The sequence below is a fragment of the Vigna unguiculata genome, chromosome 1 (genome assembly GCF_004118075.2).
Source record: "Vigna unguiculata cultivar IT97K-499-35 chromosome 1, ASM411807v1, whole genome shotgun sequence".
NCBI classification, from domain to species: Eukaryota; Viridiplantae; Streptophyta; class Magnoliopsida; order Fabales; family Fabaceae; genus Vigna; species Vigna unguiculata.
The window spans coordinates 735,901-749,983 of NC_040279.1; the positions used below are offsets into that span (position 1 = coordinate 735,901).

General features: G+C 37.5%; 2 protein-coding genes across 3 annotated transcripts; one reads left to right on the forward strand and one right to left on the reverse strand.

The window, feature by feature from the left end:
• Window positions 1-6,886: 6,886 nt before the first annotated feature.
• Window positions 6,887-8,848, forward strand: LOC114186917 (UDP-glycosyltransferase 88F5-like). Of its 2 annotated transcripts, none has more exons than XM_028075005.1 (2): window positions 6,887-7,683; window positions 8,025-8,848. In XM_028075005.1, the coding sequence occupies exons 1-2, from the start codon at window positions 6,891-6,893 to the stop codon at window positions 8,690-8,692; spliced, it is 1,461 nt and encodes a 486-aa protein (XP_027930806.1). In that variant the 5' UTR covers window positions 6,887-6,890; the 3' UTR covers window positions 8,693-8,848. The 2 variants fall into 2 exon arrangements, with proteins under 2 accessions (XP_027930806.1, XP_027930800.1); XM_028074999.1 differs by having other exon boundaries at window positions 6,888-7,683; window positions 8,019-8,848.
• Window positions 8,849-9,007: 159 nt separating this feature from the next.
• Window positions 9,008-12,939, reverse strand: LOC114186953 (nucleoid-associated protein At4g30620, chloroplastic-like). Its single transcript, XM_028075043.1, has 7 exons — window positions 12,662-12,939; window positions 11,928-12,082; window positions 10,467-10,567; window positions 10,352-10,391; window positions 10,054-10,125; window positions 9,433-9,489; window positions 9,008-9,340 (listed from the first exon to the last, which is right to left on the reverse strand). Exons 1-7 carry the CDS (start codon window positions 12,750-12,752, stop codon window positions 9,266-9,268), a joined length of 591 nt encoding a protein of 196 aa, XP_027930844.1. The 5' UTR covers window positions 12,753-12,939; the 3' UTR covers window positions 9,008-9,265.
• Window positions 12,940-14,083: the final 1,144 nt, after the last annotated feature.

The window sequence follows — 14,083 nt, forward strand, 5'->3', positions numbered from 1 at the left end:
TTTACCATCCGCAAGATAACTCTTAAAAGGTACCATCCAGGATTCTTCGGTTGCCAAAATCTCCAGCACTTGATGTTTTTCCTGCGCGTCAATCCGAGGAGCTATTAACGTTTCCCTTATTACTGATTTATGCTGTCCCGGTTTCGAACAACTAGCCAACTTGGATAACAAATCAGCTCGGGAATTCTGCTCTCTCGGAACATGCACGAACTCAAAGAGAACGAAGTTCTTTGCAATAACTTGGACAACTTCCAAATACTTAGCCAATTGCGGATCGCGAGCTTGGAATTCTCCATTCACCTGACCCGCCACCAATGCAGAGTCACTTTTAACCAACAATCTGGTGATCCCCATCTCTTTAGCTAGAAGCATACCAGCTATTAAAGCCTCATACTCCGCTTGATTATTACTAGCTTTGAAAGCAAACCTCAGGGATTGTTCAATTAGTACCCCTTCCGGTCCTTCCAAAACAATACCAGCACCACTACCTCTTAAATTAGAAGCTCCATCCACTGACAATATCCACCTTATCTCCCCCACGCCCTGACTCTCCACCGGCGGCTCAGATAATTCCACCACAAAATCAGCTAAGAACTGGGCCTTAATCGGCCCTCGTGACTCATACTGTAGTCCATACTCCGACAGCTCTATTGCCCATTTGACCAACCTGCCTGATATATCAGGTTTTTGCAAAATGTACCTAATGGGAAGATCCGTCATCACTTTAACACCATGATTCTGAAAATAATGTCTCAGACGCCGAGCTGAAACAACCACGGCCAATGCAGCTTTCTCAATAGTGGGATACCTCACATCGGCACCATGGAGCACTTTGCTCACAAAATACACTGGTTTCTGCTCCCCATCACCCTCTCTGACTAAGACCGAGCTAACAGCATGTTCTGTTACCGATATATATAAGGACAACTCAGCACCTTTTTCAGGCTTACACAATACTGGCGGTTTGCTCAGATATTCTTTCAACTTTTGGAATGCCTCCTCACACTGATCAGTCCATTGGAATCGCTCATTCTTCTTCAAACATTGAAAGTAAGGAAAACCACGATCCCCACTTTTAGCAAGAAAACGGGACAATGCCGCCATTCTTCCCGTCAGCCTTTGTACCTCTTTAACATTATTAGGACTCCTCATATTTATAATAGCTGCACATTTATCAGGATTGGCTTCTATCCCCCTCTCAGTGAGTAGAAAACCCAGAAACTTTCCAGCCTTAACCCCAAAAACACACTTCTCGGGATTAAGTTTAAGTCCGTACTTGCTGATAGTAACAAATAACTCCTCCAAATCCTCCTCATGCTTCTTCTCTTCCACCGAAGTGACTACCATATCATCGACATACGCATGAACATTTCTTCCCAACATGGGCGCTAAGATCCGATCCATCAGCCGCTGGTAAGTAGCTCCCGCATTTTTTAATCCAAACGGCATTACTCGATAACAGTAATTTGCCGCTCCTCCCATAAATGCCGTCTTATCTTCATCTGACCAATGCATCTTGATTTGATTATAGCCCGAATAAGCATCTAAGAAACTCAGCAAAGCACAGCCCGATGCGCTATCAACTAGTGCATCTATATTAGGCAAAGGATACGAATCCTTTGGGCAGGCATTGTTCAAGTCCGTGAAATCCACACACATCCTCCATCTTCCATTAGACTTCTTCACCATCACCACATTTGCTAACCAGGTCGGATACTGTATCTCTCGGATATGAGCCGCTTCTAATAATTTATGTATCTCCTCAGTAGCTGCCTGAGCTCGGTCTCCGCTCAACCGCCTACGCTTCTGGACTTTAGGCTTAGCCAATGAGTTAATATTAAGCTTGTGGCATAGAAAGTCGGGATCAATCCCCGACATATCAGTCACACTCCAAGCGAATGAAGAAAGATTCTTCTTCAGCACTTGGATGAGCTGTTGTTCTTGCTCCTGACTCAGATCACCCCCAATTCTCAACTTCTTCCCATCTATAAGCACCTCTTTCACCTCTCCCACAGGCTGAGGCCTTCTCTCAGGGTGCACTAATCTTGGATCTAACTCGGGATCCAAGACTACTCCAGCTGTGCTCACTGAGTAGGCGACTTTCCTCCTCAACTTCAGACTGTCCTCGTAACATTTACGAGCGGTCTCCTGGTTTACAGCTAAAGTGAGTACCTTCCCCTCATCTGAGGGGAACTTCATCTTTAAGTGTATTGTTGATATCACAGCCCTTAACTTATTGAGAGAAGGCCTTCCCAACAGCAAATTGTATGATGAGGGAGTATTGACTACTACGTAGCGTATAAATACAGTCTTCGCATCTTCCTTGTCTCTGAAAGTTGTTCTAAGATCAACATACCCTTTAACCTCCACTTGATCTCCAGAAAAACCGACAAGCACCCCATCAAATGATTTTAATTGATCTATCGGAATTTGTAACCCTACGAAGGTATTCCAAAACATCACATCAGCGGAACTCCCCTGATCAATTAGCACCCTGTGGACATTCCTCCCCATCATGATCACCGACACCACTATGGGGTCATCTTCATGCGGGATTACCCCTTTCAAATCATCATTTGAAAATGTTATGTCAGGAGCTTGCCTTGGCTTATCCATCACTGTTGTGGTCATGACACTCCTTACATATCGTTTCCTAGCCGAGCTGGTTTGACCTCCTCCCGAGAAACCTCCTGCTATCGTATTAAAATCCCCCAAAATAGGTGTCTCATGTATATCGGGAGCCGTGCGAATTTCAGATGATTTCTCCTCAGCACCCGCCTTCATGAATTTTGCCAAGAGTCCCTGGTTTGCCAAAACAGAAAGCTGATAACGCAAACCATAACAGTAGTTGGTGCCATGACCTCTGGTTTGATGAAACTCACACCAAGCGTCCAATCTGTTACCGAGCGTTCTCCCCGTGACGTCAGGATAGCGTAGATGTCTAGCTATCTCCACGTCCTCCAAGACTTGGGCCATCGGCACTTTGAGATTCGGTATTCCTGGTACTTGCGGGTGATCGGTCCTTCGTTGTGCCACATAAGGGACAAAACGCCGATCTGTTTTCATCTTAGGGGGAGTTCTTTCTCTTCGATAAGGTCTCATATCTCTTTCACTCCTGGAATGAGTCACTGGTTTCTTGTCTCCTGCCTTTTTGTGGCGCATGGCCTCCTCAGTTTCTATTTCCACAGCTGCCCTTTGTCTAATCTCTGTAATGCCTTTCGGTGGATATCGGTACAGGGACTCGCCAAACGAGCTGGCCCGAAGCCCTTTCATAAAGGCTTTTACGAGCAAGCCCTCGTTAGGGTCTATCAGCCTCATGCTGATGTTGGTGAATCGGTTAAGGAATTGCTTCAACGTCTCTTCGGCAGTTTGCCTTATATCAAACATGTCTGCCATCTCCACCGGTTTGGCTCTATTTGCTGAGAACCTCTCCAAGAAAAGACGCTTGAAATCATGGAACGAATTAATAGACGAATTAGGTATAGTGTTAAACCATTCCAGGGCAATTTCCGTCAACGTGCCCACGAACATTTTACAACGTATAGCATCATTACCACCTGATATCATCATCCGAGCCTGAAAAGCTTTTAAATGTAATTCTGGATCAAAATTCCCTGTGAAAGGTGTGATTTTGGGAATTACGAAATTCTGAGGGATCGGCTCGTTCATGATCGTCTCTACCAGAGGACTGGTATCAATCACATCGGAATTCAACCGAGATGAATAGCGAAAACCAGCCCTGGCAGACTCCAATCTGTTTTGCATATCTTCGTTCGCTTTCCGCAATTGTTCTTGCTGTTGAAGTGCCTCTTCCAATCGTTGATGCGTTTCCTCTGCACTTTTTCGCAACCTCTCTCTTTCTCCCAAAGCTTCCTCCCTCAACGCCTGCAAATCTTCTTCTGCTTTCTTGCGAGTTTCCTCTCTCTCTTTTTCAAGTTGGGCCTGATCAGCCTCTGCCTTCCTTCTGATTTCCTCGTTCTGCCTTTGTAGCTCCAGTATGCTCTGCATTATCTGTTGCCTAGTAGGCCCTTCACGCGGTGCTCCTCTGCCTCTGTTCATCCTTCACTTCGTCTCTCCTACTCTCTTTTCTTTCACTATTTATTATCCTGATGGGGTAAGGATCGAGTTTTACCGTACCCCACGGTGGGCGCCAATGTTCTGGTTCAGAAAAATACGAGATAATTCTTTACCAAAACAAAAAGAAAGTTTTAAGACTTGTTTAGGCCAAAAAAAACTCTGTCCCTTGACCATGGGAGTAACACTATTATTTATATTATAATCAGTTACAAAATATTGATCCCCAAGATTCAGAAAATAATAACTAAAAAACCCCCCTTATCTAATAAAAATAACCACTTTCCTTTACCAACGGCATTATCTTCTATAAAAATATAATAACCACTCGAATAACCAAAAATATCGCCAAATATAAAACTAATTGATATTTTTTCCCTCTCCTTCATACCGAGACGAAATACTGAAACGCCAGCCTCGGTTTAACTATAACTCCTAATCCTGTATCCCCTCTCGGCACCATGCCGAGGCAATATCTCCTCCCCCTCTCTACCTTAAACCGACTTCCTCTGGTCCAGGACAAATTCCATAAGTAATTAATTTATGAATTTCAATTTGGGATTTTCAGATACATTCTTTCTATAATGATGAGACCCAATGCTTATTTATTACGAAATATCCAATTGTTTATGTAGAAAATACGAAGGTAAGACAGTTTTTAATTTAATTTTAATATTAGAGAAAGGATATCACAATAAAGAATTATTATCTCAATGTATACATTAACCTCTTCCATCTAGAATTTTCCTTGAAATTCTATGATTCAAATATCAATTCATGTTTTCATACACACTACTAGTCAATTCACGTATCTTCATTAATCAATACATAAAATATACAAACCATTAAATGTATATTTAACTTATATATGTGTAGAACCAAAAAGACTCACCCAGGGAACACATCCTCTCACTAGGCGAAAAACATATTTCGACCAACGATCAGGTAGTTCGCCCAACGAGTATTTCACTGGGAGTTCAGGAGAATAATTCATCAATAAATCGCCCAACGAGTATTTACTAGCCCACCGAGTCTATATAATTCTACAGAAACGACAATTCTGTAGAATTATGCTCCCTAACTCAATTTACCAAGACAGTTGATTTTCACATATATCAGTTGCACACCAAAACTCTACTTTTACTGATGTATTCAATGTAATTTAGACTGTCAGAACATAGTAAATTACAAGGTTTATAAAAAATTCACATAATAATCAACCTGTCAATGCATACTTATCAATCAACAATCAACAACTCAATTTCAATAGTCAAAACTCAAACAACTCATGAAAGTCTATCAATTTCACAGTTTTCACAAATTTCATCAGTCTAATTAGCTTCTTTTACATGTTATCCTGCTTAGATAGCTCTATAAACGTCAAACGCCTCTAACTTCACATGATACTCTATCTACACTTAGAAACACCACAAGAACGACCAGGACATACCATTATGATCATTGATCAACAAAGACTCATATTGATGATTAAAACGCATTCAAGCGGAAAGGGGCTGACATGCGACAGAAAACGGGAAAAGACTAATAAGAGGGCGAAAACTCAATTTACTTCGTCGAGAGGATTTATCCTACAATCTCAGTTCTTCAATCAGACGACCAGATAGACAGAACCTCTAGAGAGAAGTCAGAGAACTCTAGAAAAATGGTTTCTAGAGAGATTGTGTGTTTTAAAATAATAAAACTCGTTTATAACAATTCTATTTATACTAAAACCTTTTAATATTAAAATAATCGAGGTTCACTATTTTTAAACCACCATCATCCCTAAGTTGTCATTTTCTAGGATTTAGCCGTATGTAAGTTTTGTAAAAGATAAAATATACCTTATCATAAAGCCTTGAAGTAGACTTTTAACCAACTTATTGTAAGGTCACATTAAGCCTTAAAGATAAGTTTATATCATATAGACAATTTTGTATTTTTTAATTTAAGTTTTCAAAATTTAATAATCCACAAATTAATTTCTAAATATTTTCATGTAATTTTGATTCTTTAACATTTAAATTATTTTGTAACTTTATTTAATTTTTAGTTTTAAAAACTAATTTATTATTTAGTAACAAGTTATATAACTACTTTCCTATTAATAACATATTGTCCCAATTTCACAATGTCTCATCCAGAAAGATAAAAAATTATGGATTATTAAACTGAAAAAATGTATAAAATTATAGATAATTAAAATCGAAATACCAAAATTTCAAAATATATACAGCTGGAAATAATAATTAAAAAGTACTACAGTAATTGCATATTATACAAAATATAGAATCAAAATTACAATTATCATCTTTCTCTATTTTCATTGCAATCAAATTTATGAACCATTATGGGACAAAAGGAAATATTCTCATTCTAACTTAACACCAACCCGTTTTATTGTGTGTTGAAATAATTTTTATTCGTGAAGGTAAATTTGGTTTAAAATAGGAATGTAATGGGGTATGTTGGGTAGTTCCTTCCTACACCTCCATACTTTCTTTTTGCACCTGTCTCCCCTTTCTTTCTTCTCTTTTTTTCTCCACCTTCCATTCCTTTCTTCTTCAACCTCCATCAAAGCATTATACATTATGAAACATTTCCAGTATGTATTTCAGAATTAAAAATGAAAATAAAATAAAATAAAATTGTAAAGTGTAGAGGTTCTTAAAGAAATGCCCATAGGATGAATGCAAGGTTGATTATACCTTTTTTGTTTTTAAAGTAAAAATAATTTAAATTTATTTCTGTTTTTATTTTATTGAGAATGAAATAATATAAATGCACCACCTTGTTAACCCAAAAAACAACTTCATATGATTTCGAAGGTTTCACCAACCCAATCAACCAAAATGGAAAAGGACACAATTGTATTGTTTCCAGCACCGGGCATAGGCCACATTGTAGCCATGGTTGAACTTGCCAAGCTCATCCAAACGCACCGTTTCACCATCACCATCATCCTCACCACCGGCCTCCTCGACCACCCAACCATCGAATACTACATCCGCCGCATCACCGCCGCACATCCCTCCATCTCCTTCCTCCGCCTCCCCCACATCCCACTCTCCGCCGCAACCTCCGTCAGCCTCGCCGCCAGAGCCTTCGCCTTCATCAAAGCAAATGCTTCCAGCGTGGCCACCTCCCTCTCCCAAATCTCCCAAACCACCGCCGTCAAAGCCTTCATAATCGACCTCTTCTGCACTTCCGCCATGGAACCAGCTTCTTCCATGGGAATCCCAGTCTACTACTTCTTCACTTCCGGCGCCGCCGTTCTCGCGCTCTTCTCGTACTTTCCGAAACTCCACGAACAGGGGAGCGAGTCGTTTAAGGATATGGTCGGGGTGGAACTGCGCGTGCCGGGCAACGCGCCTCTGAAAGCGGTGAACATGCCGGAACCCGTGTTAGACAGGACCGACCCTTCCTACTGGGACATGCTCTACTTCTGCACATGCCTTCCCAAAGCGCGTGGGATTATAGTGAACTCCTTTCCAGAGCTCGAGCCTCTGGCGGTTAACGCCGTGGCGGAGGGCGCGTGTTTTCCAAACGCCGAACGTGGACCTCGCGTTTACTATATTGGACCACTCATAGCGGAACCTCAACAATCAGGTTTAGTCACGTGCATGATGTTTTTTTAACAATAATTTCTCCACTTGTTCGAGATTGTTTCATCTTTTCTTAACATTCTATACAAATTAGTTTTTTCTTCTTACCTTCCATTCACACCCACCATGAATACCATGGTGGACTCTTCTGGAGACTAGTACTTTTTCTCAAGTGCACCATTGTAGCTTTATCTACAGAAAAATAACATAATTGAATATAAAAATATATAAAGACAATGTCTTGTTTGGGACCCAGAGGCTTATATGCCTTGGTAAAGGCTCTTCCTTTCTGATACAGTGAGTGTGAACTTGCATTGTTTTGGTTTGTACGAAAATCAGATGCAGGAAGAGACAGCAAGGAATGTCTGAGATGGTTGGAGGAACAACCGAGGAGAAGCGTGGTGTATCTGTGTTTCGGAAGCCGAGGATCGTTCTCGGTGGCACAGTTGAAAGAGATAGCGAAAGGGTTAGAGAGGAGTGGGCACAGGTTCTTGTGGGTCGTCAAAAAACCATTAGAAGAGGAGGGAGCAAATCAAATTGATGAAGCAGCAAAACCGGGGGATCCATTGGACTTGGCTTCGGTGCTGCCAAATGGGTTCCTGGAGAGGACCAAGGATCGAGGAATGGTGGTGGAGGCGTGGGCACCGCAGGTGGAGGTGCTGAGTCGTGAATCGGTGGGGGGGTTTGTGAGTCACTGCGGGTGGAACTCGGTGCTGGAAGCGGTGGTGGCGGGGGTGCCGATGGTTGCATGGCCGCTGTACGCAGAGCAGCACGCGAACAGGGAGGTGATGGTGGGGGAGATGAAGGTGGCGGTTGGCGTGAATGAGAGGGAAGAAGATGGGTTTGTGAGTGCAGAGGAAGTTGAGAAGAGAGTGAGGGAAGTTATGGAGACAAAGGATATCAGAGACAGAAGTTTTAAGCTCAAACAAATGGCTATGGCTGCTGTTGCAGAATTTGGATCCTCCACTACAGCACTTTCCAACTTAGTTCATTCATGGACTTCATTTTCATAGTGGAGTTGTAGATTTGGTTGAATTGTTTTGTATTATCTTTGTGATCATCTTCATCATATCATATCTGATGATATAATAATAGTCATACATCTTTAATCTTAAAAACCAGCCTCCTGTATTATTTTACCAGAAATTTCAATTTACTGTGTTAATCAATTTCAAGTCCAACAGAAAAGTTTTGTTTGATGTTTTTGCATAAGAATTTGGTTGCTGCATATGAATTCCTAATAAAACAATAGTTGGTCTAAGAAAATGCAGTTTTATAAGAAACTGGTTTAAGATTACAAATATCATCCAGAATATATAATTCAGGAGTAACTTTTATGAATTTTGAATTGATTGTTCTAGACTAGGATAACAGGACACTGAGCAGAATTTCACCATTCCAGCAAAAATAATGCGAGTAAAATGCGAAAAACAGAAATTTCAAATAATTCCAGGATTACATTTCTTTCTGAATAACCAAGAATACAAATTCACAGGCATAGTAATAATGAAGAAACAAACAAGTCTACCTGCCATGTTTGTGCAAAATTGAGGCCAATGTTGAAAGTCTAGAATTAAAAGTATACATCACTTCAATCCTTCACTAAGACCTGGTGGCATTCCTAAGCTCTGTGCAAGATCATTCATCCTTTCCTTCATGGCCTACAAACATAAGCAATAACATTCTCTTTCAATTCCATAACCACAGATGCAAATGAATATTTGTTCTTCCTCTTCAAAATAAGGATTTTTACCAGTACACTCTTCTGGTGTGCATCCTTGTATGCCTCAGTGATTAATAGGGAGAGTTTCTGCAACTCACAAATGTTTGATAATAAATAATAGTTTTATTGTTGCCATTAAACACCACATTTGGATTTTTTTTATAAATAAAACTAGGGTCATATTTGGAAAAGTTTCTTCGCAAGTACATAAGGGAAAAGAATAAAAAGATTAAATGAATTAAATTTCTTAGTTAATGCACTTCCAACTTCTATAGAACTAGTTCATTTAACATTTCCAAAAGTTGAAACGCAAGAGCTTATTTTAATTTTTAGAGACAAGTTCAATGCACTTTCTTTTCATGTAAAAATATAGGATAAGGTAAAATGAGAGGGACAAAGAACAGGAACTTTTTGTGATTTTAATAAATATTTCTAAACCAAAACATTGTTCTTCACAAATGACATGAATGAAAGAAAGAAACTATGATAATGAGATGATCTAGTATTTAATCTATTATCCTCCAATGCTTTTTGTTATCTTTGAAAGTGATATTCTAAATGCCTAGACCAGTTATACCTGACGAGTGTGCATCATTGACATAACACAAAATAGAGTACATAAACACAGCATCACTTGAATTATTTACTTACTTCAGATCCCAATTCCATAGCTGCCTCAGTAATTTCGGTTCTTACAGGTTGCTGGTTCCCTGACAGCGTTACCTAAAATTATACATAACCAAAAGTGACCAAAGAAAATTATATTTACAAATTAATTTATAATTATTGATAATTTAATGAAAAAAATCATGATCATGAATAAGGATAGAAAAACATAGCAGTCGAAAAAATTACATTTGGCACAAATAATGAATGACATTGTTCCAGGAAAAAAAAAAACTCATCTAATGTACAGTTATAGCTATGAGAAAGAGAACAAAAACCATACCTTCACTAACTCACCCTCACAATAACCATCAAACTCTGCTCTGCATAATGGAACAAACGCTTGTTTATAAAAAGAAAACAAGCAAAGCTAAAATTGTATAATAAGAGAGCCATACGCTGCAAGTTCTTTCTGCACCCGCACTGCTTCAACTTGGACAACCATTTGTGCCTTCTTCACAGTCTCGTAAAGATTTTGCATGTTTCCAAGAATTCCTGCCTAGAACGATTCCACAATAAATCATCAACTATAAATATCCAGAAGAATTTTTTTGAACTCAACAAAAATACATAGGAATATTACATTCCTGTATTCACAATCTCTAAGCAGCATAGCAGATTGCAGAGAAACCATCACAGCAAAAAGAGAAGCCACGAGGGAAAAACTTCACAAATCTGTAAAACCCATAATTTTTTTATTAAAGTTAGATGAACTGGACTTTTCCTCTGTCAATGTCGCCATGGAAGAACTGACCCTCTGTCGCACTGATGACATTATCAGGAGAAGTGCAAGGTCTATTTTGTTTTACATTGTGGCTGAAAGGAACCATATTGATTTTTTCCTTATTTTGTGTCTATTCTATTCTTCATTGTGAATAAGAATACTCATGTGTATACACAACACATGGAATTCATTATATTTCTTCTCAATTTCTCTCTTCTCAGCATGATACCAAGAGCCTATCAAAAAGGACACCCAGATCCATGCTTTCCTTGTAAGCTCATTGCTTATAGGCATAAATATTTTAGAAAAATCATGTATGTTTATGGTTTTTTCCTTAAAAGTCACTATTCTTGGCTTGCCATCATAGTCACTGGCTAAACCCGACATTTTTGTTCACCACTAGTGTCATTGTTCATAGTCGGCATTACTGTTTACCGTCAGCACTGTTGTTCCCCACCAGCTAATTTTCACTTCTGGAGTTACTGTTCATCATTCGCATTATTTAAATGTCTGTAATGTCTACCACCGACATTTTTCTAATGAGTTTCTTTTTTCGTTGAGTTTTTTCCGGTTGGTGTTTCTGCTCATTGCAAAAGTTCTGCAGTGAGTATTTTTCACTGCCAACATTTTTCCGGTGATGTTTTTCCAACAAGTATGGTTTACCGTTGATGTTTTTCCAACAAGTATGGATTACCATCAATATCTTTGGGCCAAATATTGTTTGTATTAGTACATTTAATCGTATATTTCATTTGGATGTGGTTATCTCTCTTTCTTGCCATTATGAAGTACAAAGTTGTTTAGGGTCTCTTATAGTTGATAGTAGGTACTATAGAGACTCGGATTCCTTATTTCTTATAAAAGGAGCATGTTTGTGTAGGGAGTACCCTAAACAAAAGTATTTCTACATTTTACAAATATTACCTCTTGCTAGAGAGTGTTGTGTCCAAGACATGGACACAGCATCAAAATCATATCAGTTCATACAAATTTTTCAAATAGCATAAAATTTATGTCCAGTAACCATTATCTTGAATGTGAATGAAATAAGTAATCCACGGAGAAAGATGGATACAAAAGCATATATGTGATCCTGTGAGTATAAACATGAAATTGACCGCACGAAAACACTAACCTTAGAAGGAGTATCATCACTTTTTCCATTATTGTCTTTCTTCCCTCCAAATAAGGCATATAACTGGAAACCTCTTTGGCCATGTCCAACTTTCCGACAACCACACCGAGATAGTATCTTTACATCAACTATATTTGAGCTGGAGCTTAGTTTACCTATTTAACAACAGCCAACTATGAGTAACTTTTGGATAACAATTCAATTTTGTGAATCAAAAGCAAACATGGGCTCACCTTGCATAAACTCTTACAATGTTCTAGTTCATCACTATATCATATAAGTAAACATATTCTCAATCAAGAAGGGCAAATTTTCAATCAAGCCTTAACTGCATTCTGAATTAAAAGACAACTATATGAACAAAAACCCGACCAAACTCTCAATAACTCCAGTTCATTTTCATAATTTGATGTTGGTTTCACTCTAAACAAAATGAACGAAAAAGGGGCATTTAAACATGGAAGAATTACATCATCCATCTATCCATCATCATATACACATCAATATAAACAAGATCTCCTCCCCCAACAACCCAAAAAAGCCACACATAGATAAACCCCTTGAAAATTAAAAGTAAGCAAAGAAAATAGTACAACAATTTAGACAAACTAATTGAAACCCCAAAACCCAAGCATGACAAAAACAAAGACACTGGCACAGATACCGCAAAAAAGTTGCAATTTTTACGAATCTAGAAATGACCCAAATGAAAATGAATGAAGAGAAAGACTGACAGAGAGAAGTTGACAAAGGGGCATGGTTTCTCCAGTCACGGAGTCCAAGCGAGTTTGACAAGGCACCAGTGAGAGAAGGCGTGGCTGCCATTGACTTGCAGAAGAGGTTGGAATTTGGGTTTTGAAGTGTGCAGAGAAGAAGGATGAGATTGAAATGGAAAGTGTGGTATGATATTGGATAAATGTGAAACAAGAGGTTGGGTTTGGGTTTTGAAGGTTCAGCGGTGATTATGATTTTGGGACAAGTTTTTGTTTTTGGTTGTGTCCCACATTTGCAATGTCAGCACTGCAGAGGCATACAAATCAAAACTTCTTAATTTTTGTTAATATATAATTTAGGACTCTAATTCTATCTGAATTTTTAAGAATATATTTAATTTTTTATTTGTTTAATTTAGTCTTTTAATTTTTTTAAAATGTTTAATTTAGCCTTTTTTGTTAAGTTGGTTTTAATGTCGTGACTGTACAAAGAGATGGCAACGAGGCGAGGCGGGCACGGGTTTCGCATCATATATCCATTTCCGTAAAAAAAATTCATCTTCATACCCAAACCCAACCGTTATCAAACTTTCATCTTATCCACATCCCCACCCGGTAACAGTATAATCTCGTACCCATATTCATACTCATTTTCTTACTACTTCAATATTAATTTTAACTAATTTTTATAAAATAAAAAAAAATTATAATAAAGGAAACATAATATTATCAAATATTCAATATTAGAAGGATGGTTGTTTCTTCGATATCAAATACTTTAAAATAAATTATAATTGTTTACATTTTAGATTATAATATCAAATAAAATTTCATTTATTAAATTTACAAACATTAATGAAACCTAGTTGATAAGATTTAAAAATATTTTTTTAAAAATATAAAAGGAAAACAAATATTCAAATTAAAATATATTTTAAATGTTTGTTTACTTCAATCTTTTAAATTCTAATGGATCTCTTTTTTATATACTAATAAAAGTTATAATACATCATTTGATCAAAATGATACAAATAATAATCATAATAAAAGTTTAAAATAAATTATAATTGCTTATATTTTAGATTATAATACCAAATAAAATTTCATGAGAACCAACACATTTATTAAATTTGGAAACATTAATGAAACCTAGTTGATAAAATTTAAAAATATGTTTTAAAAAATATAAAAGGAAAACAAATATTCAAATTAAAATGTATTTTAAATGTTTGTTTACTTCAATCTTTTAAATTCTAATGAATCTCTTTTTTATACAGTAATAAAATTTACAATACATTACTTGATCAAAATGATGCAAAGAAAAATAATAATCATAATAATAAAATTTTGACATAGATCTTGTATCTTTTGAACTTCAATTATGTTAGATGGTGATAAAAAAAAATATTCATGACAATTACATTAATTTTTTATATTGTAGTA